The sequence below is a fragment of the Haliotis rufescens genome, unplaced genomic scaffold (genome assembly GCF_023055435.1).
Source record: "Haliotis rufescens isolate VD_foot unplaced genomic scaffold, xgHalRufe1.0.p SCAF_20, whole genome shotgun sequence".
In the NCBI taxonomy this organism is placed as follows: Eukaryota; Metazoa; Mollusca; class Gastropoda; order Lepetellida; family Haliotidae; genus Haliotis; species Haliotis rufescens.
The window spans coordinates 18,639,841-18,666,379 of NW_025963891.1; the positions used below are offsets into that span (position 1 = coordinate 18,639,841).

Here is a 26,539-nt window from a genome sequence, read left to right on the forward strand (position 1 = left end):
ACTCGGGGCGACGCAAACCATGTGTCTCCTACTCTGTACGTGGCTCACTGGAGACAGATGGTGGAGACACAGCCTAGAGATGGCAACATACACCGGAAGTAGGACACAGTACAACACCAGCACCACACTCCATCACAACACGGTTTCAAAAGAACCCTCAGATGTACACTATCTCAGATAAGAAAATGTAAACAATACATTCTGAACTGTTTTTTTCAGGGAGTAGTATGCATGTGGCCTATATCATTGTATGCATGCACATGCAGATCCATAACTCATATCTCTTTGTTGGTTAGTTTCAGTTTGCATCGTACAATATTGGTGTTCAAGTTTACTTTTATTTAAAGATATTAGCGTCTCTAATCAACAATGAGTACTTAATTTTTGTCAGATTTTTGTTTCCACACAGATTTTTCTTTATTTTCATAATCACTTTAAAAGTTCAAAATATTTAAACATTGTTTCATCATTTGAGTATTCTTTATGGATGACTCCAGCATGCAAAAATTATCCTCATAGTTTTAACCAAATTATTATTATTAGAACCATTTCACGAAATCTTACACAATGTCAAATAATGAACAAATTTGGCTTATCTGTGTAATTTTAATCTAACTTGAAGATATGCCACTGCCTACATGTCATCTCTAGGCACATGTCACCTACACAATGGTCCAAGTTTAGTTGTTAAGACATCTCAGCTGAGCAAACAACATAGTATGATATTTTCAAGTTCTCCATTTTAGTGATGAAAGTTGACCGTGAAAACAGTTGAAGACAAGCAGACTTTGTAAAACTGCAAAAACACTGAATGTTCATATCTGATGAAATAACTACTTCAAATACAAATATAGTTTAGTGCCATTTCAAATAAACATGGGAACCAGTAAAACAAGCCTTTAACACATGGCAGCCTGCCTGCCTGCCACAAACGTCAGATCGCACTAATCAAACACGGAGTTTCAAACAGCAACACCACATACTTTCAAAACAACTCTCAATGATTCTGAAATCTAAACAGCTGGTGACATCTGCAAACGTAACAATTCACGCAAAATATGATTTAATCAGTAAAATTACTTCACACCTGCATGCTTATCTATAAGGAACGCACAGACAGTGATAAGATAAAGTTCAGCTAAATAGCTTATTGTATTACCAAATAATTGCTGTTGGCAGTTTAGAATCTCTGACTTACTTGATGTACACTCCATGCCATTACAGGGTGTCCCCACAGTGTTACCTATATTATTCATTGTAGGCTGGATGATTAGAGTTAGTTGCCAGGTCTGACTTTCTGTTAACAGGACTGTAATACATACTTTTTGTAACAATCTCATTAAAATCATATCTTAGTTCTCACTGCCGCTAAACAAAGATCTGAGGACATCCCATTAGGGGTCATGTCAGAACGACCTTTCATCCGACCAATCAGGGCGTCGATTACCAGATCATGAAAGTTACAGTTGGAATGTGATTTCTAATCATGCAGCCTCGAAAACGTAAAAACGGGGTATTCCGAACGATAGTTACGGGCTTAACGACTGAATCTATACAATCTAGACCATATATTAGCCATTCTAGAACGTTCTTTTGTTCAGGTTTCAAATTTTTAAGCGAGAATTTGTCAAAATATGTTTCGAAGTGTAGTCGCCAATTTGAAATTAGTGCCGTAAAGCACAAGAAAGCTGCCTCCTGATTGGCTAATGTCGACTTCTTGTCAGTAATTCCATTGGTCGGTCAGAGTTTGTGAAAGGTCGGTCTGACGTGACCCGTAATGGGATGTCCTCAGATCTTTGTTTAGCGGCAGCGAGAAGATCTGATTTTAATGAGATTGTTTTTGTTATAGCACATCAATTATTCAAAGACCGATGGTGTATGTTCAAACATGATCCACCTTTTCTTGTACGAATGGACCTGCACCCGATCCACAAAGTGTTCATAGCGCTATGACGTTCGTAAGCCTGCGATAAAAGTATACAGCAAAAACTGGGTCGGGATTCAGGACCCCTGTTCCACAAAGCAATCTTATCAATCTTCCATTCACTAACACAGACTAAGACAGTCATAGCGCTAAGATTGCTTTGTTGAACAAGGCCCATGGCAATGTAAGTCTTACCTCATCCCATAATGTTATCTGATATTATTGTCATGGGTTTTTTATTTGTCCCTTTTGAAAAATTATAGATTCTTGATTATATCCGTTTGTAAATGGAAATAACTTTTTAATGTGAAGCTTACAAGATTTTCCATTGGATGACTGCAAAACTGACATAACGTTGCTCCTAATTGTAATGAAGCAGTTGTTCATCCATATATCTTATCTTTACTTAACTGAGGTTGTTCATAAGACACCTTTATCCAATGATGGTACTATCTGAACCTATTTGTTGGAACCAAGCAACAAAAGACGTTCCTGTAGAGCAAGTTGAACATACACACGCACGTTTCTCTCCTTTAAATAACTTTTTTATTCCGTGTTACAGTTGTATGGTTGTCAGTGTAAACATGAAGTCACACATACTAAATGAAAATGTTTAAAACATCCCTCAAGGTATAGTGAAATAAAAAATTATAGGCATGTTCATACAGTTTGGCTCTCACTCTGTGAAGGTTCATACTCCAATGAACTCACACACAGTGAAAAGTCAATTCCTAAATGAATCAAGTAATTTGTAACATGTATACAAATACTTCTTAACAATTTACAAAGGATTTTGTATAGACACCTAACCACTTTGACATTCTCCAAAAGCTAACAAGGTCAGTAGTAACGATCAGTGCAGTTTACAAAGGTGAATTATAGAAGCGGCAACAACTTGGAAGCAATGCAATGACGCAATAACTAAGAAGGCTTTAGTTTATCATCTATGCATACATATTGTGTAACAAACCAACTTGGGTGTGGTAAAAACATATTTTCATTGTAAGAATCAAGGCAAAGGTGATGAAACCTGTCATGACATCAGGACCACAAAACCACACGAACACACACTCACATTAGAAGCCTTTTCATTAAGTTTTGTCACCACAACAAGTGCTGATATTTCAAAAAAAATAATTGTCATGGAATTGTTGAACTTGACTGAGCCTGTATTTCACACTTCTGTGAGTACACTTGCATTAAGAACATAACATTAATGTACATATGGCAGAGTTATCTCCCCTTCAATGTACATACAGAAGAGTTTTCTCCCCTGTATTTGCATTAAAAAGAGTTATCTCCCCTTCAATGTACATACAGAAGAGTTATCTCCCCTGGATTTACATTAAAAAGAGTTATCTCCCCATGCTCTCTGACCAACAATGTTGATGATGCATCTGTTGAGTGCATGTGAGGACAGCAGCAGGACTAAGCCCATGGTGCCACTGTGGCAGAGATGCCAACCAGTACAAAGTCTACATTTCAATATTATTCACTCAGTAGGAACACAGTGAAACAAACTACTCAAAAGAAGTTCTTTCATATTACTATTGCTAATCTGTCATGACATATTAACTAGGGCAATATGAAAGAATCAGGTGTTCTTTAACTTATTTTGAGAAGTATACATTACAAATTTTGTCCCCCCAAACCTGCCAGTAATTTAGGTTCTTGGTGACCTACCACAAGCATTCTGAAGTATACAACAGATTAATACTGGTATTGTGTCCATGTTGGATTGCCATCTTTGCTCCATGTCACAGCCACGTTGTACAAGGCGCTGATAGTGTGAAGCTAGCTGCTGTATTGTGTAACTCATTGTCACAGAAGAAGAAAAGTGTATTCTCAAACAATAACACTTGAATGTTGGGTGCAAATAAACTGACTTGGCACACCTCAATTCTGTATCATTCAACAATCTGACAGTTGGACTGGATCTGGTTTAACAGGTGCTTTGGCAAAATTCCTGTCTTGTGAAATATACAGATAGACAAAAATAAGGGACCATAGAAATAGTTCAAAGCTGGTCTCATGCCGCTTTTAGAAATATACTAACATACAAAAAAAGGTAGGGAGCATGAATATTTTGAGGGATATTTTTTGTAGTGAAGACTTAGCCTACAATTTCATAAAAATATCCCCCAAAATATTAATGATCCCTAACTGTTTATCTTCAGTGTTATGTGCCAACACTTTAACCACAAGGCTATCCCACCACCCAAAATGTATTTCAGTAGATAGGTTAGTGCTATCTCTGTCTGTGTCTGATATAGCATTCTTAATATAATGCTAGATGGTTATTCTTTGGAGTACATATACTGAACCTTACCTCTCATAAACATTCCCTTATTTCCACCTATCTGTATACAATACAAAAAGACAGTGATATGTTTTGACTTGTGAAAATCAACACCAGAAATATTTTCTACACAATTCATTAACAAAATTGAACAAACAAATAATATTCATCACAATTTCATCTATATTGGCTAAATTGTCTTTTCAAGAAATTTCACAAAATATTTTGGCAATAACTTCACGATACACACACTTAAACATCCTCTGTCAATATTGTTTTGAATTTTAGTCTTTCCCTGTGAGAATATACATGGCAAAGCACTAATACTCAGACATAAAACTTGAAACATTTCTACAAGACTAGAGAATCACAAATGGAAGAGAAGCATATCCAAATTCTAGACATGTAAACCATGTTTAGAATGTCAACATGAGGATGAAGGACGAGGAGCTGATCTACAACATATCTCATCAAGAACGTGCCAGAGTGAAGGAGTGAGTATGGTTTTACGCCGCTTTTAGCAATATTCCAGCAATATCATGGCAGGGGACACCAGAAATGGGCTTCACACATTGTACACATGTGGGGAATCGAACCTGAATCTTAACCACTAGGCTACCCCCACTGCCCCAGAACGTGCCAGAGCAAAATGGAACTGACTATGTTGTTTAAAACTGCACTACTGCTAAACAGACACAGGGGTCGTATCCCAAAACTTACAAAACAAATACTGTGAATATTGTGAAAAACAAAAACTATGTCAAGCCCCACTACCAGCTACATATATAACAAAAAAGTTGAGCACAGGACATCAGAAGCTCCAGTTTTTTGTATGGTCCAAGTACTAATTCAAATCAAGGTCCAATTAAAAAATATTGCATACATACATATACATATTTACCAAACTTTATTACATTTGGTACCAAAATGACCGCATCCCACTCTTCTGTTCAATGGAAATGGATTTTTCTGTTGTGTAGGGGACATCTACAGTCATATATTGTGTTCATGACAATGTTTTCATAAGTTGTTTAGCAGTAGTTTCTTGGATCCATTTCATGAGACAATCTAAACATGGTATACAAGTTTATTTATGCCTGCATATTTGATCTTCAGACATAACCAAATATTTATGTTAATCCAATTTGTGAGAGCATCAACGCATGGTTAATAAGCAATGACATGAGTAATTAGAAGCAAATGTGTACTAATTCATTGACACTTCAAGACATAACGAGTCTGTCATTGAATATGACAGTTATAAAACTGATCTGTCATGGCAGACATTTGTCGAGCACACGAGGTCCCAGCCACATAGCACACCATAAAGACAAAGCAAAGTCCCTATCACTCTCCTCTACACCTCCGTATGTCGTTATTGCAGAGTTAGTGCATAAAATAAACATGGCAGGCAACTCTTGGCAAGTCCTCAACATCTGTCACACTTGCCAAACATTCCGCCTGTCCATGAACTGATGTCACAGCTAAATTTGGTGCGCCATACATATCATCTGTGTTGAATGTGAATATTTTCATAACAATTTATACCATGAAAATAATGTAATCTTTGAATAAATAATCCTGTTAAAGTTTCAGAGTTAAATTAATGAAATGATTAATCAAGTTAACAAACCTACAAAAATACTTTTATAAAGGATTTCAATTTTGTAAACATACAAAACAGTTCAGATCCAATAGAAGGAAAATGTTGTCAGATATTAAATATTAAATTTGTCAATTTCCACAAAACTAGTTCTATCAAGTATTGTAACTGTCAAAAGCAGGGTTTTAATAATGTGCTTGTGCATTGAACACAAGTAATGTGCAGGTCTGATTAGCAAAGCATGGAAGCAAAGCAAATATATCCATTTGCATATTCAAATTAAGCACCAATTAGTATATTAATAAACATTGTGTATATACATTTGTGCTGACCAGCTGGGCGCAGCGGCTGTCAAGGCTGTGACTGTCGATGACGTCAATCCTTGGAAACAAACGAGAAAAAAAGAAAGTCACAATAGCACAGGTTGTTGGTAAAAGTATTTACATGAAACCGCAAACAAAAAGGAAAACAGAACACAAAGAAAATTGCATAGCTGCGGAAATGTAAAAGAAACTAAAATGTAAAAAAGCATGACTACGTTAATAAGTGCAAGTATCACCCTTGACAATATGATCATCACAACCAGGTATGTGGGAGATTCAAGGGCGGAGTGGACATAGATGTCTTGGACTCCACCATATAGAGATACTGACAGTGTCTATTTCATGTCAATTTCACATCTATTTCATGTCAATTTCATGTTTCATGTCTATTTCATGTCAATTTCATGTTTCATGTCTATTTCTTGTTTCATGTCTGATTTATGCCAATTTCATGTTTCATGTCAATTTTATGTTTTTATGTCTGTTTTTATGCCTATTTCATGTCAATTTCATGTGTCATGTCAATTCCAACTATTGGAGATATATCTCTCCAAGAGAATGATGTCCCTGAACAATCTAATATTCCTGCTGTGGTTCCTTTACACCTGTGAAAACATAGCTATGTACTGCTTCACTTGAGAAGCAGACTACTGGTTGTTGACATGACATATAGCTACAATTTACTCCTTTATAACTTTCTAATCGAGCGGTACCAGTGGGTATTAAATTCCAGGATATTTCACTCTGACAGAGTAGGTCCTGCAGCAATACAATGTAAATCTCACGCATTCTATTTTGGTATTAATTGTTCAATTCTCAATGCAATGTCCAAATTATATTGACACAACTCAACATCTTTTGAACATATTGAGACTCATATAATATATACTCATTTTGAATGTATTCAGTTTAATCATTTTCAAATATCTTTATCCCTATTTAGGGCCTGTAGCAATACAATATAAATCTCACACATTCTGTTTTGGTATTAATGTTCAAATTTCAAAGCAAGGTCTGAATTATATTAACACAAATTATCATCTTTAAGACTGAACATATTGAGACTTATTACATACTCATTTTGAATGTATTGAGTTTAATTTTATTCATATATCTTTATCCCGATTATCTTTTCATTTTTGATTTGACCCCAAACAGACAATCTTAGATTGAGGACCAATGAGTGTCTTCTATTGTTTAGCTGTTCACTTTGAACAAGGCAACTAGCACAACGTGATCAGCCCTTCCTGACTTACGTCGATTCCGCCCTTGAACACACACATTGGCAAAAGCTATGTACATCATATATGAGGCAGTATGCCATTGGAACAAGCCATCAAATCCACGTCAATAACACAATCTACAACCTACTTATGTACATTCATATCAAATAACAAACATCATTTTGTCAACAGATAATAAACATTGTCATATCTCACATCACCTGACTATCAATCCATCTACATTCTTCGACTGGGTGAGGAGCAAACAGGATTTGTCAATTTTAACAAACAATCATACATCAAAATTTTTATATATTTCCGTCAAAATTATTTTCGAAAACAACATTTTATTTATTTCTGTCAAAAAAAAATCAACAATATTTCCAAGCTTGGCAAAGACTCAAATAAACTTTGTCACAATGCTTATATGATTAATCAAATCGTAGCAGAAATAGACTCAGTATTTCATAATGACGAAACCAGCCAGGAGCATTTGGTCAGCCTAAGAATGAGCAGCTAGCATTGGAAATATTTGTAAATTTGGGGAAGGACAAATTGTTTCAAAATGTGACGAAAATGAGTATTATTAATAGACTGTATAGCAGGATCTACACAACACATCTGTCAGAGTTGACCAGAGTACCACTGAGACAGTTTCCCATCCTTGGAAGAAAAAGATAACTTGGATGTAAACTCTCCTCAAGTTAACATGGTTAAGGACATTTCCAACACACTAAAATATTGTTGGGATATGTAGTGCACCAAGCTAGTAAAGTACAAATATTTACAATTATATAAAACAAAAGTCAAAATTGATGACACTATCTTCATCATGATAAAGCATTGCACGATATGATGAAAAAAGGTTAAGTACACAACATGTGTTTGCAAATCTAGACCCTGAAATGAACACATTTTCATGAAGCTTTTTTGCATAAAATATTTCAACATTTATCACTACTATACACATTAACCAAATATTTATACATGACTAAACTTGACGCTATATAAATGCATTGAAGTCAATAGTATGGTTACAGAAATCTTGCTACGCTGTAAAATCAACAATAATCACGGAAAAATGTAAAGATGTCTCCAAAGCCTTAGAACTAAAATAATAAGCTTTTGGGCCATCTCCTGTGTTCCTGGTTTGACTGTAGTAGTTGGATCAACCATTAATTGAAAGTTGTGCATACATTATTGCAATATTGGTTTGCTGAGCCTATTTTAAAAGAAAAAGAAAACTTAGGATTGTCGTTTTCGATGTCAAATATTTACATTGTTTTTCAATGTGTTTTTCAATGAGTTTTACAAGGAAATACTGACATCAAATACATTTGAACTCTTGGGCTGTTAAGATCAAAACAAACAAACAAATAAAATACTGTTGATTGCACTAGCCCTTTGTCATATATTTGAATACAATGTAAATGGAAAAAAGAATGATAGAAATTTGACACTTTGATTGCTAAAATTATCAACCATGTAAAAACCACAACACAATTTTGTTAAAGCTCTCAGTCTGATAGAGACAGATATTTTAAGAATTTATAAAAATGACAAAGATATAAAGGCTTCCACTGATAGTCACAGTAAACCTATTTCATGTTTGTGCTTGTCCTTCCTAAAAGTACATATTACCTTGCCCCAAACTATCAATTACTGTTTAAAAAAATAATTTCATTTATATTAATGAAGAAAAAAGTCAACATTAGCTCATAATGAAGCAATCAGGCAACACATTTTTTATTTTTTGTTTCACGGGTCTGCCGCCCATAATGAAAAGGAACTGGTAAAGAATTAAATTAAACTTAAAATATTTATTTTTATAATGTCCCCTGCTTGTAATATAGATGTCTTATACAATATAAAATGTTATGTTTAAATTCAATGTCTATATAACTATCAGTGATTCAAGAAGCCAGCTGCAGTTATAACTCTACGGCAGAATGATTTTCATATAAATAAATAACTGATTGACATAGCTATTTATTTTTATTTATATTTCGACCGACCTTGTGTTGAAAGGCAGAATAAATCCGTGAAACATAAAATTGAAAAAAGTGTGGCCTTAGCAATTACACAGCAATGTATCTGAATGGGACATCAAGACTGGTTCGCAATGTTAACCACATCTAAAAGCAAACCCACCCCATCACCTCCCACAAACCACCACCCACCCCATCCACCCATCATGCTCCTATATATAGCTATGGCAGAATGAGAACAAAATCTGTGGGCGAAATACGCATTACATCAGAGACACGTTAAATCCCCAACAGTAAGTAAGAGAACAAAATAATTGCATAACAAGTCTTTCACCCTAATGCTGTGCAGTGGTAAGGCCTAGGAACACACTTGGCTTACATGACATAGTCCACTGTCATCGTACTCCGTAACAACTGCAGGATGCGTTATACCCTTGAAATCAGAATGATTTGGAATGAAGACAGTGAATATATGTGTATATTGATTAAAAGATTAATAGGAAGAACAGGTTACAGTGGCTGCAACGAAAGGGACTAGAGAGTTAGTGGGGGGATAAAATAACACAGGATTGAGGAGAGAGAAACCCGATCCGACTGATACATCTTTATCAGGGCAGTGTCCTTGGGTACATCCTCTATCGGCATGTGATAGCAGTGAAGTGGTGAAGAGAGTGTAATGAGAGTTTTCGAGTCATAAATAATCCATATTGATCTAAGGGTGTTGGGAAGAAGAAAACACCTTGACTGATGTTTGCTATAAGTCGTCGTTCAGTTTAAAAAGTTTTGACATGATTCATAAAACTTCACTCGGAGAACATATGTTGACTGAGGTATAAGTCTATGCAATGTTTTTTCTTGTTTGGAGTGTGCACTTTTTATCCAAAATATTTACCTTCAAATATCTTTTACGTCAACTTTTTTTTTTACACTTAATAAATGCTCTTGCACTGTTTTACAGACAAAGTTTCAAATTAAAGTTTGTTAGAAATATATAATGTAATAAATATTCCCATAATTTAGATGGATGGTTAGATCTAATCTGATAATAACCCTAATTTGATACTGGTACTGGTAGTTGGCAAGCTAATACCGAGACAGAGCGACCCACAAAGAATGACAAATACTACAAAATGGGACACCCACGATTGTGTATCTTGCTTGGGTGGAAGTCACACAAAACTTGGATTAAATTGGAACAAAACAAAATCCCTGAGCTGTAAGCCAGTATAGCTATCTAACTACAGACAAAATCACGCTGAAACGCAATCACGGAAATCAGCCAACCTATTTTTTTTGAAGGATTAGTTGGTCATTCGAGGACAGCAAATCTAACAATGTTACTTCACACAAATTATTCTAAAAATTGTACACAGTTAAAACAGGTTCAGACACACATCCCAACATAAGTGATCGCGTCATGACTGATGTGTTAAAATCAAGTATCAAATCTTGGAATAAGAAAAAATATTCCCGAATACAGGAACGGTAGTAACAAAAACAGCACTAAGCAAACAATGTCCGTTTCATTTCACGCACAGTCTGATTGCAAAACACATTGCAATTAACAATACACATCAATTTCATCAAACTTTGAGGACAGCCTCCGAATGATCGTCATCGATATAGATCATGCAGCTATTGTCCATTTCACCCTCAGAATACACAATTTTCTCTTCTCGTGAGTGTCCCCTTCTTGGTGGGTCAGTCTCCCCCTCCCCCTCCTCCACCTCCAAAGTGACAGATGCCGGACCTGCGGCCAGAGAAACGGGGGACAGGGAGTGTGGGGAGGGGACAGTGGATAATTGAATGCTAGCCGTGTCAGAGATGGGAGTGCCAGTAAATGGAACAGAGTGCTTGTTCATGCCTTCCTCGGAGAATGACCGTTCCTGGAGAGCGAGATGGGAAGGGACGACAGTGACAGATTCGGCGGTTGCGTTATCTGGGGTGCTAGGCTCCCCATCGTACATGTCTAGGCTAGAGCGATCGCCAAAGTCCACATACGGTACCTCTTTTGTTGCTCGCACGATCCTCTGGCAGAACACATTGTCCATGTCAATGTAGGCTTGGTCATTCTCCCTGCAGAACACAGAACACAGAAGTTAGGGTATATTTTTGAAAATACAACATACGACAGACATTAGCATAAACTTGTTACAGTGTTTGAAATTGCAGGGGGTCCTGCTGTTAATGTTTGATATAATATTTGAATGATGAGCTTATGGCATTGGGGCCATGAAAAGGACCCCTTGAATGTCAGGCTTAATTTAAAACACAGTGATAATGGGTGAATGTGCATTAACAATGATGAAATAAATGTCTACAGATTTCTTTTACAGAAAACAAGAGCACCGAAGAGGTATATAATTGCCAAGGAACTACTGAACAAGTTTTAGTTTCATCAGTATTCAAAATGTTTGATCACTGCTCGATCTCTGAACTAAATGTGCTATTAATGATTTCTATGACTCTCCAAGCAATTTTCAAGTGGCCTGACTTCTCAATATGGAAAATACGGCATACACAGGTGTGGTATTAACATCCTAAAAAATGTTGTACATGGCTATGTTAGGTAGGTGTGGACGTTTACCTGTTGTTGATGGCTATGGCTATGTCAGCTGGGTGTGGGGTGGGGTGGGTGGGGAGATGTTAACCTGTTGTAGATGGCTATGTTAGCTGGGTGTGGGGTGGGTGGAGAGAGGTTTACCTGTTGTAGATGGCTATGTTAGCTGGGAGTGGGGTGGGTGGAGAGATGTTTACCTGTTGTTGATGGCTATGGCTATGTCAGCTGGGTGTCGGGTGGGGGGGGGAGATATTAACCTGTTGTAGATGGCTATGTTAGCTGGGTGTGGGGTGGGTGGAGAGAGGTTTACCTGTTGAAGATGGCTATGGCTATGTCAGCTGGGTATGGGGTGGGTGGAGAGAGGTTTACCTGTTGTAGATGGCTATGTTAGCTGGGTGTGGGGTGGGTAGAGAGAGGTTTACCTGTTGTAGATGGCTATGGCTATGTTAGCTGGGTGTGGGGTGGGTGGAGAGAGGTTTACCTGTTGAAGATGGCTATGTTAGCTGGGTGTGGGGTGGGTGGAGAGAGGTTTACCTGTTGTAGATGGCTATGTTAGCTGGGTGTGGGGTGGGTGGAGAGAGGTTTACCTGTTGTAGATGGCTATGGCTATGTCAGCTGGGTGTGGGGTGGGGTGGGTGGGGAGATGTTAACCTGTTGTAGATGGCTATGTTAGCTAGGTGTGGGGTGGGTGGAGAGAGGTTTACCTGTTGAAGATGGCTATGTTAGCTGGGTGTGGGGTGGGTTGGGAGATGTTAACCTGTTGTAGATGGCTATGTTAGCTGGGTGTGGGGTGGGTGGAGAGAGGTTTACCTGTTATAGATGGCTATGGCTATGTCAGCTGGGTGTGGGGTGGGGTGGGTGGGGAGATGTTTACCTGTTGTAGATGGCTATGGCTATGTCAGCTGGGTGTGGGGTGGGGTGGGATGGGGAGATGTTAACCTGTTGTAGATGGCTATGTTAGCTAGGTGTGGGGTGGGTGGAGAGAGGTTTACCTGTTGTAGATGGCTATGTTAGCTGGGAGTGGGGTGGGTGGAGAGAGGTTTACCTGTTGTAGATGGCTATGTTAGCTGGGAGTGGGGTGGGTGGAGAGATGTTTACCTGTTGTAGATGGCTATGTTAGCTGGGAGTGGGGTGGGTGGAGAGATGTTTACCTGTTGCAGATGGCTATGTTAGCTGGGAGTGGGGTGGGTGGAGAGATGTTTACCTGTTGTAGATGGCTATGTTAGCTGGGAGTGGGGTGGGTGGAGAGATGTTTACCTGTTGCAGATGGCTATGTTAGCTGGGAGTGGGGTGGGTGGAGAGAGGTTTACCTGTTGTAGATGGCTATGGCCATGTTAGCTGGGTGTCGGGTGGTTTTGGAGAGATGTTTACCTGTTGTAGATGGCTATGTTAGCTGGGTGTGGGGTGGGTAGAGAGATGTTTACCTGTTGTAGATGGCTATGGCTATGTCAGCTGGGTGTGGGGTGGGTTGGGAGATGTTAACCTGTTGTAGATGGCTATGTTAGCTGGGTGTGGGGTGGGTAGAGAGATGTTTACCTGTTGTAGATGGCTATGGCTATGTCAGCTGGGTGTGGGGTGGGTGGAGAGAGGTTTACCTGTTGTAGATGGCTATGTTAGCTGGGTGTGGGGTGGGTAGAGAGATGTTTACCTGTTGTAGATGGCTATGGCTATGTTAGCTGGGTGAGGGATGGGGAGCGGAATCTCCAGCTTGTCAAACACCTTGTGTTCATACACAGCCTTCCATGGACAGCTCTTGTCTCTGTAGAACCATTGTAAACAGATGCTCTCTTCAACAATACATAACACATCAAACATATCATATTTAGACAGCATGAGGTGACGGTAATATTACCGTAATACCTCAGGCAATGCATAGTCTTCTAAATACATAAATTTATTTCAAGACAAAACAATAGTTCATATATAGTCAGCAAAAATAGCTGTCTAGACAAAACCAAGTTCATGCAGCTGCATGGGAGTTTCCAGTCTGAGACTTTAGCCACTAGTCCCAAGCCAGAGTCTAGTAAAATTCTGTCTGGTCAGCTAAAAACAGTCTATACAATAACACTTAGCACGTAATGATGCCAAGAGCCATGTTCGGCAAAGTAGACTCAAAAGGTTTTGGCACAGACTGTGATTCAATCATAGATCCCTAGATTTATCTTATTCAGCACATTTTTAGAGCTGTCAGTTATGAAGTGTCAGTGTCAAGTGTCAAGTGTCTGACCTTGGTGTACCGAAGCGTGTTGTGTGAATCAGCTTCTGACTGGGGTTAAAGTAGCCAGAATCTAGGGTCGGCGCCTTCACAGTGATGTCACCTGCAAAACAGAACAAGGAATGTGAGTGTGAGTGAGTGAGTTGGGTTTAAAGCCGCTTTTAACAGTATTCCAGTTATATTTGCGGCATGTCAGCTTAATGTGGGAGGAAAGCCCAAGGTGATGCAGGTCTCGGATGTTTACCACTTCGGTGAAACCCACGAGCACGGGTATGGTGCTGACAAACCTAGAAACATAATCGGGGCGAACCGGGATTCGAACCCACAATCATAGTTTTCTGGCGTGGCCAAGGGACGAAACTCTGCACAGCGAATTGCAGCGCCTTAGACGACTGGGCCACCCGTGCCCCCGAACAAGGAATGTGTCACATTATGTGCAAAACAGTATACATGTACAAGAACTGTCACACTATATGAAAAACAAAATTCAACTCAGAAGATCTTGAAAATATAGTATAGTATTGTCTATCTGTTATCTATTAACATAAAGATAAAGCTTGGGATTTATCTATTCTATTAAAGGGGACAGCCTGTAGCTGCGTGTAGTAACAAGTCAATATCAGCAGCAGTGAGATACAGTTAATGCAGCGAGGAGAAAACACAAGGGGGATAACTCTGTCTGGGTTACTAACCCATGGAAATCTGTCAATACATGTTATCTGGCACTATTTTGATAACGCAGATACAATACAACCAGGCCCTGCTTCAATGTTCTGTGGGGAAATTTATTTCACAGTCTTTTGTAACTGATTAGTTATTTGTGTTCAGACAACAATGTACTTATTGATAAATGTTGGTTAGGAAATATCAATGGAACACATCAATCTTCCAACAATACTCACTGGTTGGTGTATGGACCTCTGTGATGAGGTCGAGGTCGTCACTGAACTCGGCTGTGGCCAACATGTTCACGTAGCGGGACAAGTTGATGTGATCCACCTGATGGTGGAAAATGATAATTGTTCAATCATTGGGTTCATTTTCAGGTCCAAGCTGACTTGATCCACCATGCTTTTACTATGTGTCAGCAGGGCAGTCCATCACTCTGCTGCTCAAATAAGCCACTTAGGTGTGTCAGGGTCTGTCGAAGTTGGAATGTCAAAACATGGCAGCAACATAATGCTGACACTACTCAGGTAAACAAGTCTCAGGTGCTACCTTTCAGAAAAACAGCAACAGGATTGTATGCTTGTTTTAGGACTACAAATCAAAGCCTTTTCCTGTAAGTGTGTCAGTATTTGTACACTGCAATACCCACCTGACAACATACTACCTTTTCCTGCAGGTGTGTCAGTATTTGTACCCTGCAATTCCCACCCGACAACATCCTACCTTTTCCTGCAGGTGTAACAGTATTTGTACCCTGGAACACCCACCTGACAACATTCACCTTTTCCTGCAGGTGTGTCAGTATTTGTACTATGCAATACCCACCTGACCACATCCTACCTTTTCCTGCAGGTGTATCAGTATTTGTACCCTGCAATACCCAGTTACAACATTCACCTTTTCCTGCAGGTGTGTCATTATTTGTACCCTGCAATACCCATCTGACCACACCCACCTTTCCTGCAGGTGTATCAGTATTTGTACCCTGCAATACCCATCTGACCACACCCACCTTTCCTGCAGGTGTATCAGTATTTGTACCCTGCAATACCCATCTGACCACACCCACCTTTCCTGCAGGTGTATCAGTATTTGTACACTGGCATACCAATCACTATCCTTCCAGACACATTGTGTACAAGACAGTTTTACCTTCAGTTCAAAATAGTTGTCAGTCTCTTCCAAAGGCAGCAAAAATGGCTTCGAAAATACCATGGCCAACTTCTTGCAGGCAAAACCTGCAACCCAGGGAACGGGCAAACATTTCATCATTAAAGGCCTAGCATGCTAAATAATGGAATGTGATTAAGGAACCATTACCACTACAGAATACATGGGCTCAAAACAGCTGAAAACTATTTCAGTTGAACAGACAGAGATCCACAGCCTTGCTTGATTACAATTCACAGATCCCATATCCCCTGAGTTTCCCCTTAGTGTGAACCTATTCCTCAAGTTATGACCTCATTCCCCTCCAGTTTTCTTCTCCCCTGAGTTTCATGGAATAGTGTCAACTCTTTCCCCACATTACGAACTCATTCCATCCAAGCTTCAATGACTACAATGACTAAAATCATAACAGAAATGTTTCCTACATGAAGTAGTAGGGGTGGGTATTGGAAGTTTAAAGTGTATCACAATATTTTGCAATGCACAAGGCCTTATTGCGATACGTATCACGATATATTGTATAACAATCTGATACATGAAAGTATGAATAAAACAAGATGCTGGCACAACATAATGTTTACTCAGCCAATAGATTCGCAGCCATCTTGGGGCCCCGAAGGCATTTGGCAAGTATATAACACTAAACACATGATAAAAATCCCAATTTGAAATCACTCAATATATTGAGCATGAAAAAGTGATATTGTGATACGTATCATGGAAAGAATTAACCTCAATTTATCGATATACCGGTAATACCTCACACCCTTATGAAGTAGACTAACTGACACTTACCACGTCTAGGAAATGTTATTATTAATAATATGACCACCATAAAAGTTAGTTTTCTGTTGTAACTGAGAACATATTTCTGACATATATGTTTGACATGTATGTTTCTGTCAGTGTCTATTGTGCACCTTTCCAGTCTTTGGGTTCCAGGTGAAGACTCTCCCAGAACTCGTCCTCTGACTGGAGGGCCATCCGAGCCAGGATGTGTTCCGGGTAGAACCGCTCCAGCAGCTTGGACGTCAGCAGGATGGTCAGCTGGAATACAGTACCGGACAGAAATAAGTCCCTTCATCACACTGGGGTAGACATCAGTTTACTATCTGAATTCATTATCTGAAAACCTAGTGCCGATTGTTAATGAAAAACAGGGAGACACCATACATTAAACTTAAATTGGGAAAGGTAATGGGTAGTCCTTGCAGACTTTCACCCCAGGGGTCCGGAAAATTTAAAATCCCAATCGGACATTTGCATTTAGGCCACGCCCCCTTCAAATAGCGTATTTTAGTACGACTTTTCACACACATTACAAGTTTACGTATTCATAATATGATGAATTATGAATTGTTTCAATTTAAATTGTTTAATTCACCGGACAATCAATAACAAATAATATCATTTTAGATATACATGGAAAACATACGTTTGTTTCTGTTATAATAACGATCTGTTAACGTAGTGAACGGTCTAATTAATATTCATGAGTTATTTTCATGAGTCTGCTCAAGAGTACGCATTGTAACATTTGGATAGAGACTATTATCCCATATTTGGTTATCACGTGACCTCACGGGAAAAGGGTTTTTTTAAACTAAAGATTTTTTTAAAAACAAGACAGATAATTTAATCAACAATACTAAAATATCGTTGATAGCAATAGTAATTTGAATACTTTTTTCATCTGTACTTAATTATTGACCATAAAAAAATTGGATATCGATCGTCCGAGAAAGCAAAATGGCGGTCAATCAAGATTCAACATACGACTAGCTACTGAAAACAATAAAATCTGCAAATCCTCATTGTATGTCAACCAAGTGAAAGTCGTTAGCCACGACTTACAAAATGATCGTCCAGACTTTGAGGGTTTGGCAGATCCGCTCGACTGATCTGCATCGGTCGACTGGCTGTCGTCACGCTTTCGCTTCTTGTCTGAGGTTACATATCGTAGCATTGTGAGGTTATGAGGTACATCGATGATGCAAGGTATTAATGTACAGTTGTAAACACCTTTCACTCAAATTAACAAAATGTTCTGAGTAATTAATCCTCGATTAATCAGTGTCAACTCAGTTTATTACCTATTACAGTGATTGACCGATTGGACTATCATGTAGGTACGATGTATTTACAGCAATCAAAACAAACAAAGCTTGTCAGTGTAGTTAATCTTCATTGTGTTGCAACTGCAGACAGAAACTGCTCAGTCCTAACTGTTGATCATGTCCGGTCAAAATTTAAGAATGTCCGGACAATACTTTTTAAAATGTCCGGTAAGCAATATTTTAAAACGGACATTTGAGATTCCCAATCGGACATGTCCGGCGCATATGACGGTTTCCGGACCCCTGTTTCACCCATTTCAGGACTAGCTGAATGAAGTGTCAGACCGAACAGTGTATATCTTTAATACAGGGATGAGAATGGATAGTTTTCTTTTCAGCTGAAACGTTTTTTCAATGGAGCGTGGTTCATAATTTGGGGGTGTTTTGGGGTCAGGGGGAAGCCATCAGATTTTAACAAATTTATGGTCACCAAAATCTGCAGAAATTCGCTGATCCGCGGAAGAATCTCAAACCAGTTAATAACAAGCTCCACACACTCAGGAGTAGTGATCTGAGTAACTGAATTTGTTTTTACGATCTGAAGAATCAGTGCCTTTCCGTAATGAACCACAAGCTCCACACACAGACAGGCAGTGAGTTTAGTACATGTATCTGAATTATTGGCTGAAGAAACAAAGCCTGGCTTCAATGAACCACAAGCTCCACACACAGACAGGCAGTGAGTTTAGTACATGTATCTGAATTATTGGCTGAAGAAACAAAGCCTGGCTTCAATGAACCACAAGCTCCACACACAGACAGGCAGTGAGTTTAGGACATGTATCTGAATTATTGGCTGAAGAAACAAAGCCTGGCTTCAATTAACCACAAGCTCCACACACAGACAGGCAGTGAGTTTAGGACATGTATCTGAATTATTGGCTGAAGAAACAAAGCCTGGCTTCAATGAACCACAAGCTCCACACACAGACAGGCAGTGAGTTTAGTACATGTATCTGAATTATTGGCTGAAGAAACAAAGCCTGGCTTCAATGAACCACAAGCTCCACACACAGACAGGCAGTGAGTTTAGTACATGTATCTGAATTATTGGCTGAAGAAACAAAGCCTGGCTTCAATGAACCACAAGCTCCACACACAGACAGGCAGTGAGTTTAGTACATGTATCTGAATTATTGGCTGAAGAAACAAAGCCTGGCTTCAATGAACCACAAGCTCCACACACAGACAGGCAGTGAGTTTAGGACATGTATCTGAATTATTGGCTGAAGAAACAAAGCCTGGCTTCAATGAACCACAAGCTCCACACACAGACAGGCAGTGAGTTTAGTACATGTATCTGAATTATTGGCTGAAGAAACAAAGCCTGGCTTCAATGAACCACAAGCTCCACACACAGACAGGCAGTGAGTTTAGGACATGTATCTGAATTATTGGCTGAAGAAACAAAGCCTGGCTTCAATGAACCACAAGCTCCACACACAGACAGGCAGTGAGTTTAGGACATGTATCTGAATTATTGGCTGAAGAAACAAAGCCTGGCTTCAATGAACCACAAGCTCCACACACAGACAGGCAGTGAGTTTAGGACATGTATCTGAATTATTGGCTGAAGAATCAGTGCCTTTCCGTAATGAACCACAAGCTCCACACACAGACAGGCAGTGAGTTTAGTACATGTATCTGAATTATTGGCTGAAGAAACAAAGCCTGGCTTCAATGAACCACAAGCTCCACACACAGACAGGCAGTGAGTTTAGGACATGTATCTGAATTATTGGCTGAAGAAACAAAGCCTGGCTTCAATGAACCACAAGCTCCACACACAGACAGGCAGTGAGTTTAGTACATGTATCTGAATTATTGGCTGAAGAAACAAAGCCTGGCTTCAATGAACCACAAGCTCCACACACAGACAAGCAGTGAGTTTAGGACATGTATCTGAATTATTGGCTGAAGAAACAAAGCCTGGCTTCAATGAACCACAAGCTCCACACACAGACAGGCAGTGAGTTTAGGACATGTATCTGAATTATTGGCTGAAGAAACAAAGCCTGGCTTCAATGAACCACAAGCTCCACACACAGACAGGCAGTGAGTTTAGGACATGTATCTGAATTATTGGCTGAAGAAACAAAGCCTGGCTTCAATGAACCACAAGCTCCACACACAGACAGGCAGTGAGTTTAGGACATGTATCTGAATTATTGGCTGAAGAATCAGTGCCTTTCCGTAATGAACCACAAGCTCCACACACAGACAGGCAGTGAGTTTAGGACATGTATCTGAATTATTGGCTGAAGAATCAGTGCCTTTCCGTAATGAACCACAAGCTCCACACACAGACAGGCAGTGAGTTTAGGACATGTATCTGAATTATTGGCTGAAGAATCAGTGCCTTTCCGTAATGAACCACAAGCTCCACACACAGACAGGCAGTGAGTTTAGGACATGTATCTGAATTATTGGCTGAAGAAACAAAGCCTGGCTTCAATGAACCACAAGCTCCACACACAGACAGGCAGTGAGTTTAGTACATGTATCTGAATTATTGGCTGAAGAAACAAAGCCTGGCTTCAATGAACCACAAGCTCCACACACAGACAGGCAGTGAGTTTAGGACATGTATCTGAATTATTGGCTGAAGAAACAAAGCCTGGCTTCAATGAACCACAAGCTCCACACACAGACAGGCAGTGAGTTTAGTACATGTATCTGAATTATTGGCTGAAGAAACAAAGCCTGGCTTCAATGAACCACAAGCTCCACACACAGACAGGCAGTGAGTTTAGTACATGTATCTGAATTATTGGCTGAAGAAACAAAGCCTGGCTTCAATGAACCACAAGCTCCACACACAGACAGGCAGTGAGTTTAGTACATGTATCTGAATTATTGGCTGAAGAAACAAAGCCTGGCTTCAATGAACCACAAGCTCCACACACAGACAGGCAGTGAGTTTAGTACATGTATCTGAATTATTGGCTGAAGAAACAAAGCCTGGCTTCAATGAACCACAAGCTCCACACACAGACAGGCAGTGAGTTTAGGACATGTATCTGAATTATTGGCTGAAGAAACAAAGCCTGGCTTCAATGAACCACAAGCTCCACACACACACAGGCAGTGAGTTTAGGACATGTATCTGAATTATTGGCTGAAGAAACAAAGCCTGGCTTCAATGAACCACAAGCTCCACACACAGACAGGCAGTGAGTTTAGTACATGTATCTGAATTATTGGCTGAAGAAACAAAGCCTGGCTTCAATGAACCACAAGCTCCACACACAGACAGGCAGTGAGTTTAGGACATGTATCTGAATTATTGGCTGAAGAAACAAAGCCTGGCTTCAATGAACCACAAGCTCCACACACACACAGACCTTGAGATCCTTCTCTGGCAACTTGATCCTCCTCTGCAGGTCTGGGTACAGCCCTGTGTACAGCTTCCTCTCCCTCCTACAACACAGCAACACACCCGTGGAGTTTGAACATAGAGACCCGTGAACATATGTCTTCAGCAAACCATGCTTGTCGTAAATTTAGACTATGTTTGTCGTAAGAGGTGACTAACAGGATCAGGTGGTCAGGCTCACAGACTTGGTTGATGCATGTCATTGTATCCCAATTTCGTGAATCGGTACTCATGGTGTCAATCACTGGATTATCTAGTACCGACTCGATTATTTACAGGCCACCGTCATATAGCTGTAATATTGCTGAGTGCGGCGTTAAACAACAAACAAACATAATATGATTGTTGCTTTATATTTGACATATTATGAGTGCTTCAATTAGTTTTTAAGAGGGCTATCATGTACCATAGTTCAAACAGATGAAAATACAAAGGTAGGATGTATGGACAGATAAACATCAACCATGAAAGCCCACATTGACTCCGTTAACTTGATCTAAAATTCCATAATTTTCACATCATGGAAATATGGATGTGGTAAGATCTTCTTTCTTCAGGAAGCTATCTGTAAAAAGAAAAAATTCATAACTTCCACCGAACTTCATACAATCTTCCAACAGGCAAAAACAGCCTGGCTAAGCAGCTGCCGAAGTCTGGTGACGCCAAGTAAATATTTTAGTCCGATGGGAGCCCTACTATTAACATTGAGTAAATACTGTCCCACTCGACATTAGCCAGAGACAAGCCTTGTATCTCTCACACCAGTGTTGATACTTCCACTGTTTACAGGCTGTTTTTTGCAGGGCTTATTACCCTGACTTATCAACTGATTGGATTATCCTATCATACAAGCCTCAGGACTGGAGAGTGCTGGCTTGTCTTGATGATGCATGAGAGCTGGGTATGAATAATCGATCTCTGCCATAGTGGGGAAACTTTGTGATAACACTGTACATATTTCATAATGGAGCTAGTCCTGCACCATGGCTGTGGAATTTATATTTTGTAGGTTGTTTTTTTTACTAAAAGCCTAGGCAAGTCTAGATCAAACTAAAACAGCAGAAGAGGAAAGTTTTTTTGGAAGAAGTTTTTTAAAGTTATTTCATGTTTTCATTGACTAAGTGTAGTCTACAATGGTACTTGCTTCAGTGAAAAAGGAATTTGTATGAAAGATGTGACTTTTCAAGAAGCATTTTTAACATGTCTCTGTTGATATTTGTTTCTGATAGCTGGCTTCCGTGTGAAGTTATCTTGGAGTCTTAGTCTCATAATTATTTGAGATTTATAATTTTAAAATCAATATGCAGGTGAGTGAGGTAAAGTTTAACACTGCATCTGCACTGTTTCAGATATATAGTGATGAGAACATGTTGTGGATTAAAAAAACATGTTATCAATAATTGAAAGATATATTTAAAAGCAATCCATCATACATATGTTGACATTGCAAAGATATTTATAACTGTTTTAAACATGGGCTATCTACAACAGCAGGCTCAAGAAGCTTGCATGTGTGCATCGGTTAAAACTTCCTCTCTATCCTCAAGTATCATAAGTTCTAACATGAACTCCACCCAAAAAAATTTGAACAAACATTTGACTAACTGCAATGGGGAGAATGCTGTTTTTTGTAGCAGTCAGGTTAACCTCGGTGACCAGTAGTGAGTTAATATAAAGTTTAATATACAAGCATGTGTGTCATAATAATTTTATGAAACGAGTGTCAGAATTCCTGTATTTCCCGAATGAAAGTGAGAGTAAATTGAATTCTTACACACGTTTCGTGAAATCAGTGTAACACACATGTGAGTAATGATTTCTTCATTACCCATTATTTCTTAATCCTTTTAAGCTCTCCTTTAGAAAAATGCAGTGATCACCACTGCTGTCCAAGAAAAACACAATTTGTCGAATGACGTCAACAAATTTTAGCTTTGTTTTGTTTTAGTTTCTAGTGTGATGTCATTCCATCCTAATGTCACAATAAGCTTTGTTTGACTTCAACAATGCCGTCCGGATGATGGAAACAATACCCAGGTGTACGTGAAGTGACACTTGCATTAGATTTTTATGAACTTGGATATTTCTAACCCTATTGGTAATAAAAGGTTTTATGCCGCTTTTAGCAATATTCCAGCAACATTATGGCAGGGGATACCAGAATCTGGTTTCATACAACATGAGAATGCAGGTGTTGTTCAATGGGGAATAATCGACTCACTCTTCTGCCTTCTTCATGAGATCTGTCTTGTACTGGGCCGTCTCATCACACAGCCTCTTGTACACCCCATCCTCCACCAGCCCGGACGAGAAGGGCTTGAAACACTGCTCTATGAACTTCCTGTAACAGAAAGATGTGGCCATGAACATACTGGTATGAATAAAGATGTGAACAAACTGTTTGTACCCACACAGAAAGCTGTCAGACTGTCATCATAGTCAACACCAAGCAGTCATCAAGATGCAGGGGTAACATATTCATTGTAACGTTCTTCAAAATACAGCAAGTACTGTATTCTATTGAGAGCTTAATCAAAGGACAATCTTCTCCAACTTCCTCTGCTGATAAGGTGAGTGAGTTGGGTTTAACACCGCTTTTAACATTATTCCAGTTATATCACGGCGTGTCAGCTTAATGTGGGAGGAAAGCCCGAAGTGATGCAGGTCTTAGATGTTTACCACTTCGGTGAAACCCACGAGCACGGGTATGGTGCTGACAAACCTAGAAACATAATCGGGGTGAACCGGAATTTGAACCCACAATCATAGATTTCTGTCCTGTCCAGGGGACGCAACTCTGCACAGCGAATCGCTGCGCCTTAGACGACTGGGCCACCCTTGCCCCCCTGCTGATAAGGAAAAAAGCATGTTGAGCTGAGACAGAGCACAAGCCTCCCTTACAATTCCATGAGTGTTTGTTTGTTTGTTTATTTGTTTGTTCATTGTTTAACGCCACACTCAGCTATATTCCAGCTATATGACAACAGTCTGAAAATAATCGAGTCTTGACCAGACAATCATGTGGTTGACAACATGAGCATGGATCCACGCAATTGGGATACGATGACATGCATCAACCAAGTCAGCGAGCCTGACCACCCGATCCCGTTAGTCGCCTCCCCTGACAAGCATGGGCTGCTGAAGACCTCAAGTGGCTGCATGCCACAAATCAAGCCTGATCAGAGAAAACCAGTGGCTGAAAGCATGACCACATTCCAGCCTGTACTGGGGTTGTGGCCGATGTATGTTTTGAGTTGTTTTAATGTCACTACAGGTTTTTTACATATATATTTATCATAAATAACTGGTTGCTAGTTTCATTTCATTTTATCATTCATCTACAACACAGTGTATCTATCCTTCTGTGTCACCTGCAATTGCCCCATGGCCAGAAGCCCTATCTCCTGATTGGCCAAGCTGCTCACCCTACAGACTCTCTCAGCACATGACTCTGTGATAAGCAATTACCGTATTCGACATAATAAGCGCCCAGGGCGCTCTCAAAATTAGAAATAGGGGGCTCTTATTAGAATATTATTTTGGTGTAAAACAGAGTTGAAAGATAAATTTTGTGGTTTATGCTGACAGCCTGAAATGTTTATATACGACATATATATTTTTTCAGAATCTAATTGCCCATAATTAAGGGTGCATATAACACACGAGTGCGTATTATATGCGAATAAATAAGTCTTGTGTACATTGATCAATCAGAAGGGGTGCTAATTGGGATTGTTCACTAGCCAATATATGAGCAATTATCGCTGTGAGCGCTTATTAGAGCGGGGCGCTTATTACGTTGAATACAGTAGTAAAGTTGCCAGTCAGGTGAGTTAAAAGTCAATAATCTTTATATAATGCTGTATTAAAATAATACTGTATGCTTAAAGTATTTTTTAAGTAAACTAAATGAATGTAACATAACATAAATATAGATAATGTCTTATTTTTTAAATCTTCATCAGTAAGCTAAACAGCCATACAAACAACAGATATATCTTATCACTTCTAGTGAATGAATGTTGGTTGGTTGGTTGGTTGTTTAACGCCGCACTCAGCAATATTCTAGCTATATAACGGCCATGAAATACACACATATATAACTTTTGGAGGGGGACACGGGTGGAACTCTTTCCAATATGAATGTTAATTTTGAATGACCATAACAATAGGCAACACTATATAACCAATGGCATGTCCCCATTCAACACACAACCAGGTGGTCCGTCTCCACATGTAAGGGGAATAACTCCATCTGTCTTCTCTGTTCTGCTTTATACACAATCAATAGTAAAGCTGCAGACATAGACACAGATGAACTATGCTAAATGAAATCCCCATTGCGACAGAACCAACACTAAATTACATCAATTTACAGAAGGGGCGATCAGGTAGCCTAGTGGTTAAAGCGTTCGCTCATGGGTACAATGAGTGAAGCCCATTTCTGGTGTCCCCCCCCATTATATTGCTGGAATATTGCTAAAAGCGGCGTAAAACCATACTCACTCACTCAATTTACAGAATTGAAAAAGATCGAAAAACAAGAAACACACACATCAATTGTCTAATATTCAGGTATCTTAAAATTGTATTATTATAAATTGTAATATTAACATTTTCATCCAACATCATTTTCATATAAAATTCCTTAATAATCACTCTGTTATCAACTGCGAGCGGCGCAGTTGATAACTACTTTCTGGAGAGGCCAGTGAACACCCTTCCTGATTAAGTATTCCTTGACTCAAGTAAAAAATAATTAATTGTACACTATATTAAATATATTGTTTCAGTATAACCCACACTACCTATAGTGACACTGTGTTTCCTGGCTAGTATTTCTACATACAGTAAACTACGTTCATAACCAACATGCTTTTAATGAACTGACCGATATAACAAACTTATTTTTTTGGTCCTGGCCATTTGTTGTATATATGCTGTATATATGCTTATAAAGAACTTTGATTATTACAAACTAAAATTAGTGGTCCCTTTGAGTCCATTATAACCGTAGTTAACTGGTTTTTAAGCATCTTCAACAACGGTCTGCAGGTTCTGTTTTTCACTTT

The 26,539-nt window shown here is 39.2% G+C and overlaps 1 protein-coding gene across 2 annotated transcripts in view; it reads right to left on the reverse strand.

Annotated features, from left to right (window-relative positions):
• Positions 1-1,721: 1,721 nt before the first annotated feature.
• LOC124133022 overlaps positions 1,722-26,539 on the reverse strand; it is a 228,303-nt gene continuing 203,485 nt past the window's right edge. For both annotated transcript variants that reach the window (XM_048400914.1, XM_046497225.2), the window contains exons 26-34: positions 23,689-23,808; positions 21,436-21,511; positions 16,895-17,021; positions 15,957-16,042; positions 15,038-15,134; positions 14,148-14,238; positions 13,569-13,679; positions 11,367-11,436; positions 1,722-6,207 (exon numbers count right to left, since the gene is read on the reverse strand). In XM_048400914.1, the coding sequence (XP_048256871.1) occupies positions 6,202-6,207; positions 11,367-11,436; positions 13,569-13,679; positions 14,148-14,238; positions 15,038-15,134; positions 15,957-16,042; positions 16,895-17,021; positions 21,436-21,511; positions 23,689-23,808 (784 nt within the window). In that variant the 3' untranslated portion in view covers positions 1,722-6,201. The remainder of the gene's footprint in view (positions 6,208-11,366; positions 11,437-13,568; positions 13,680-14,147; positions 14,239-15,037; positions 15,135-15,956; positions 16,043-16,894; positions 17,022-21,435; positions 21,512-23,688; positions 23,809-26,539) is intronic.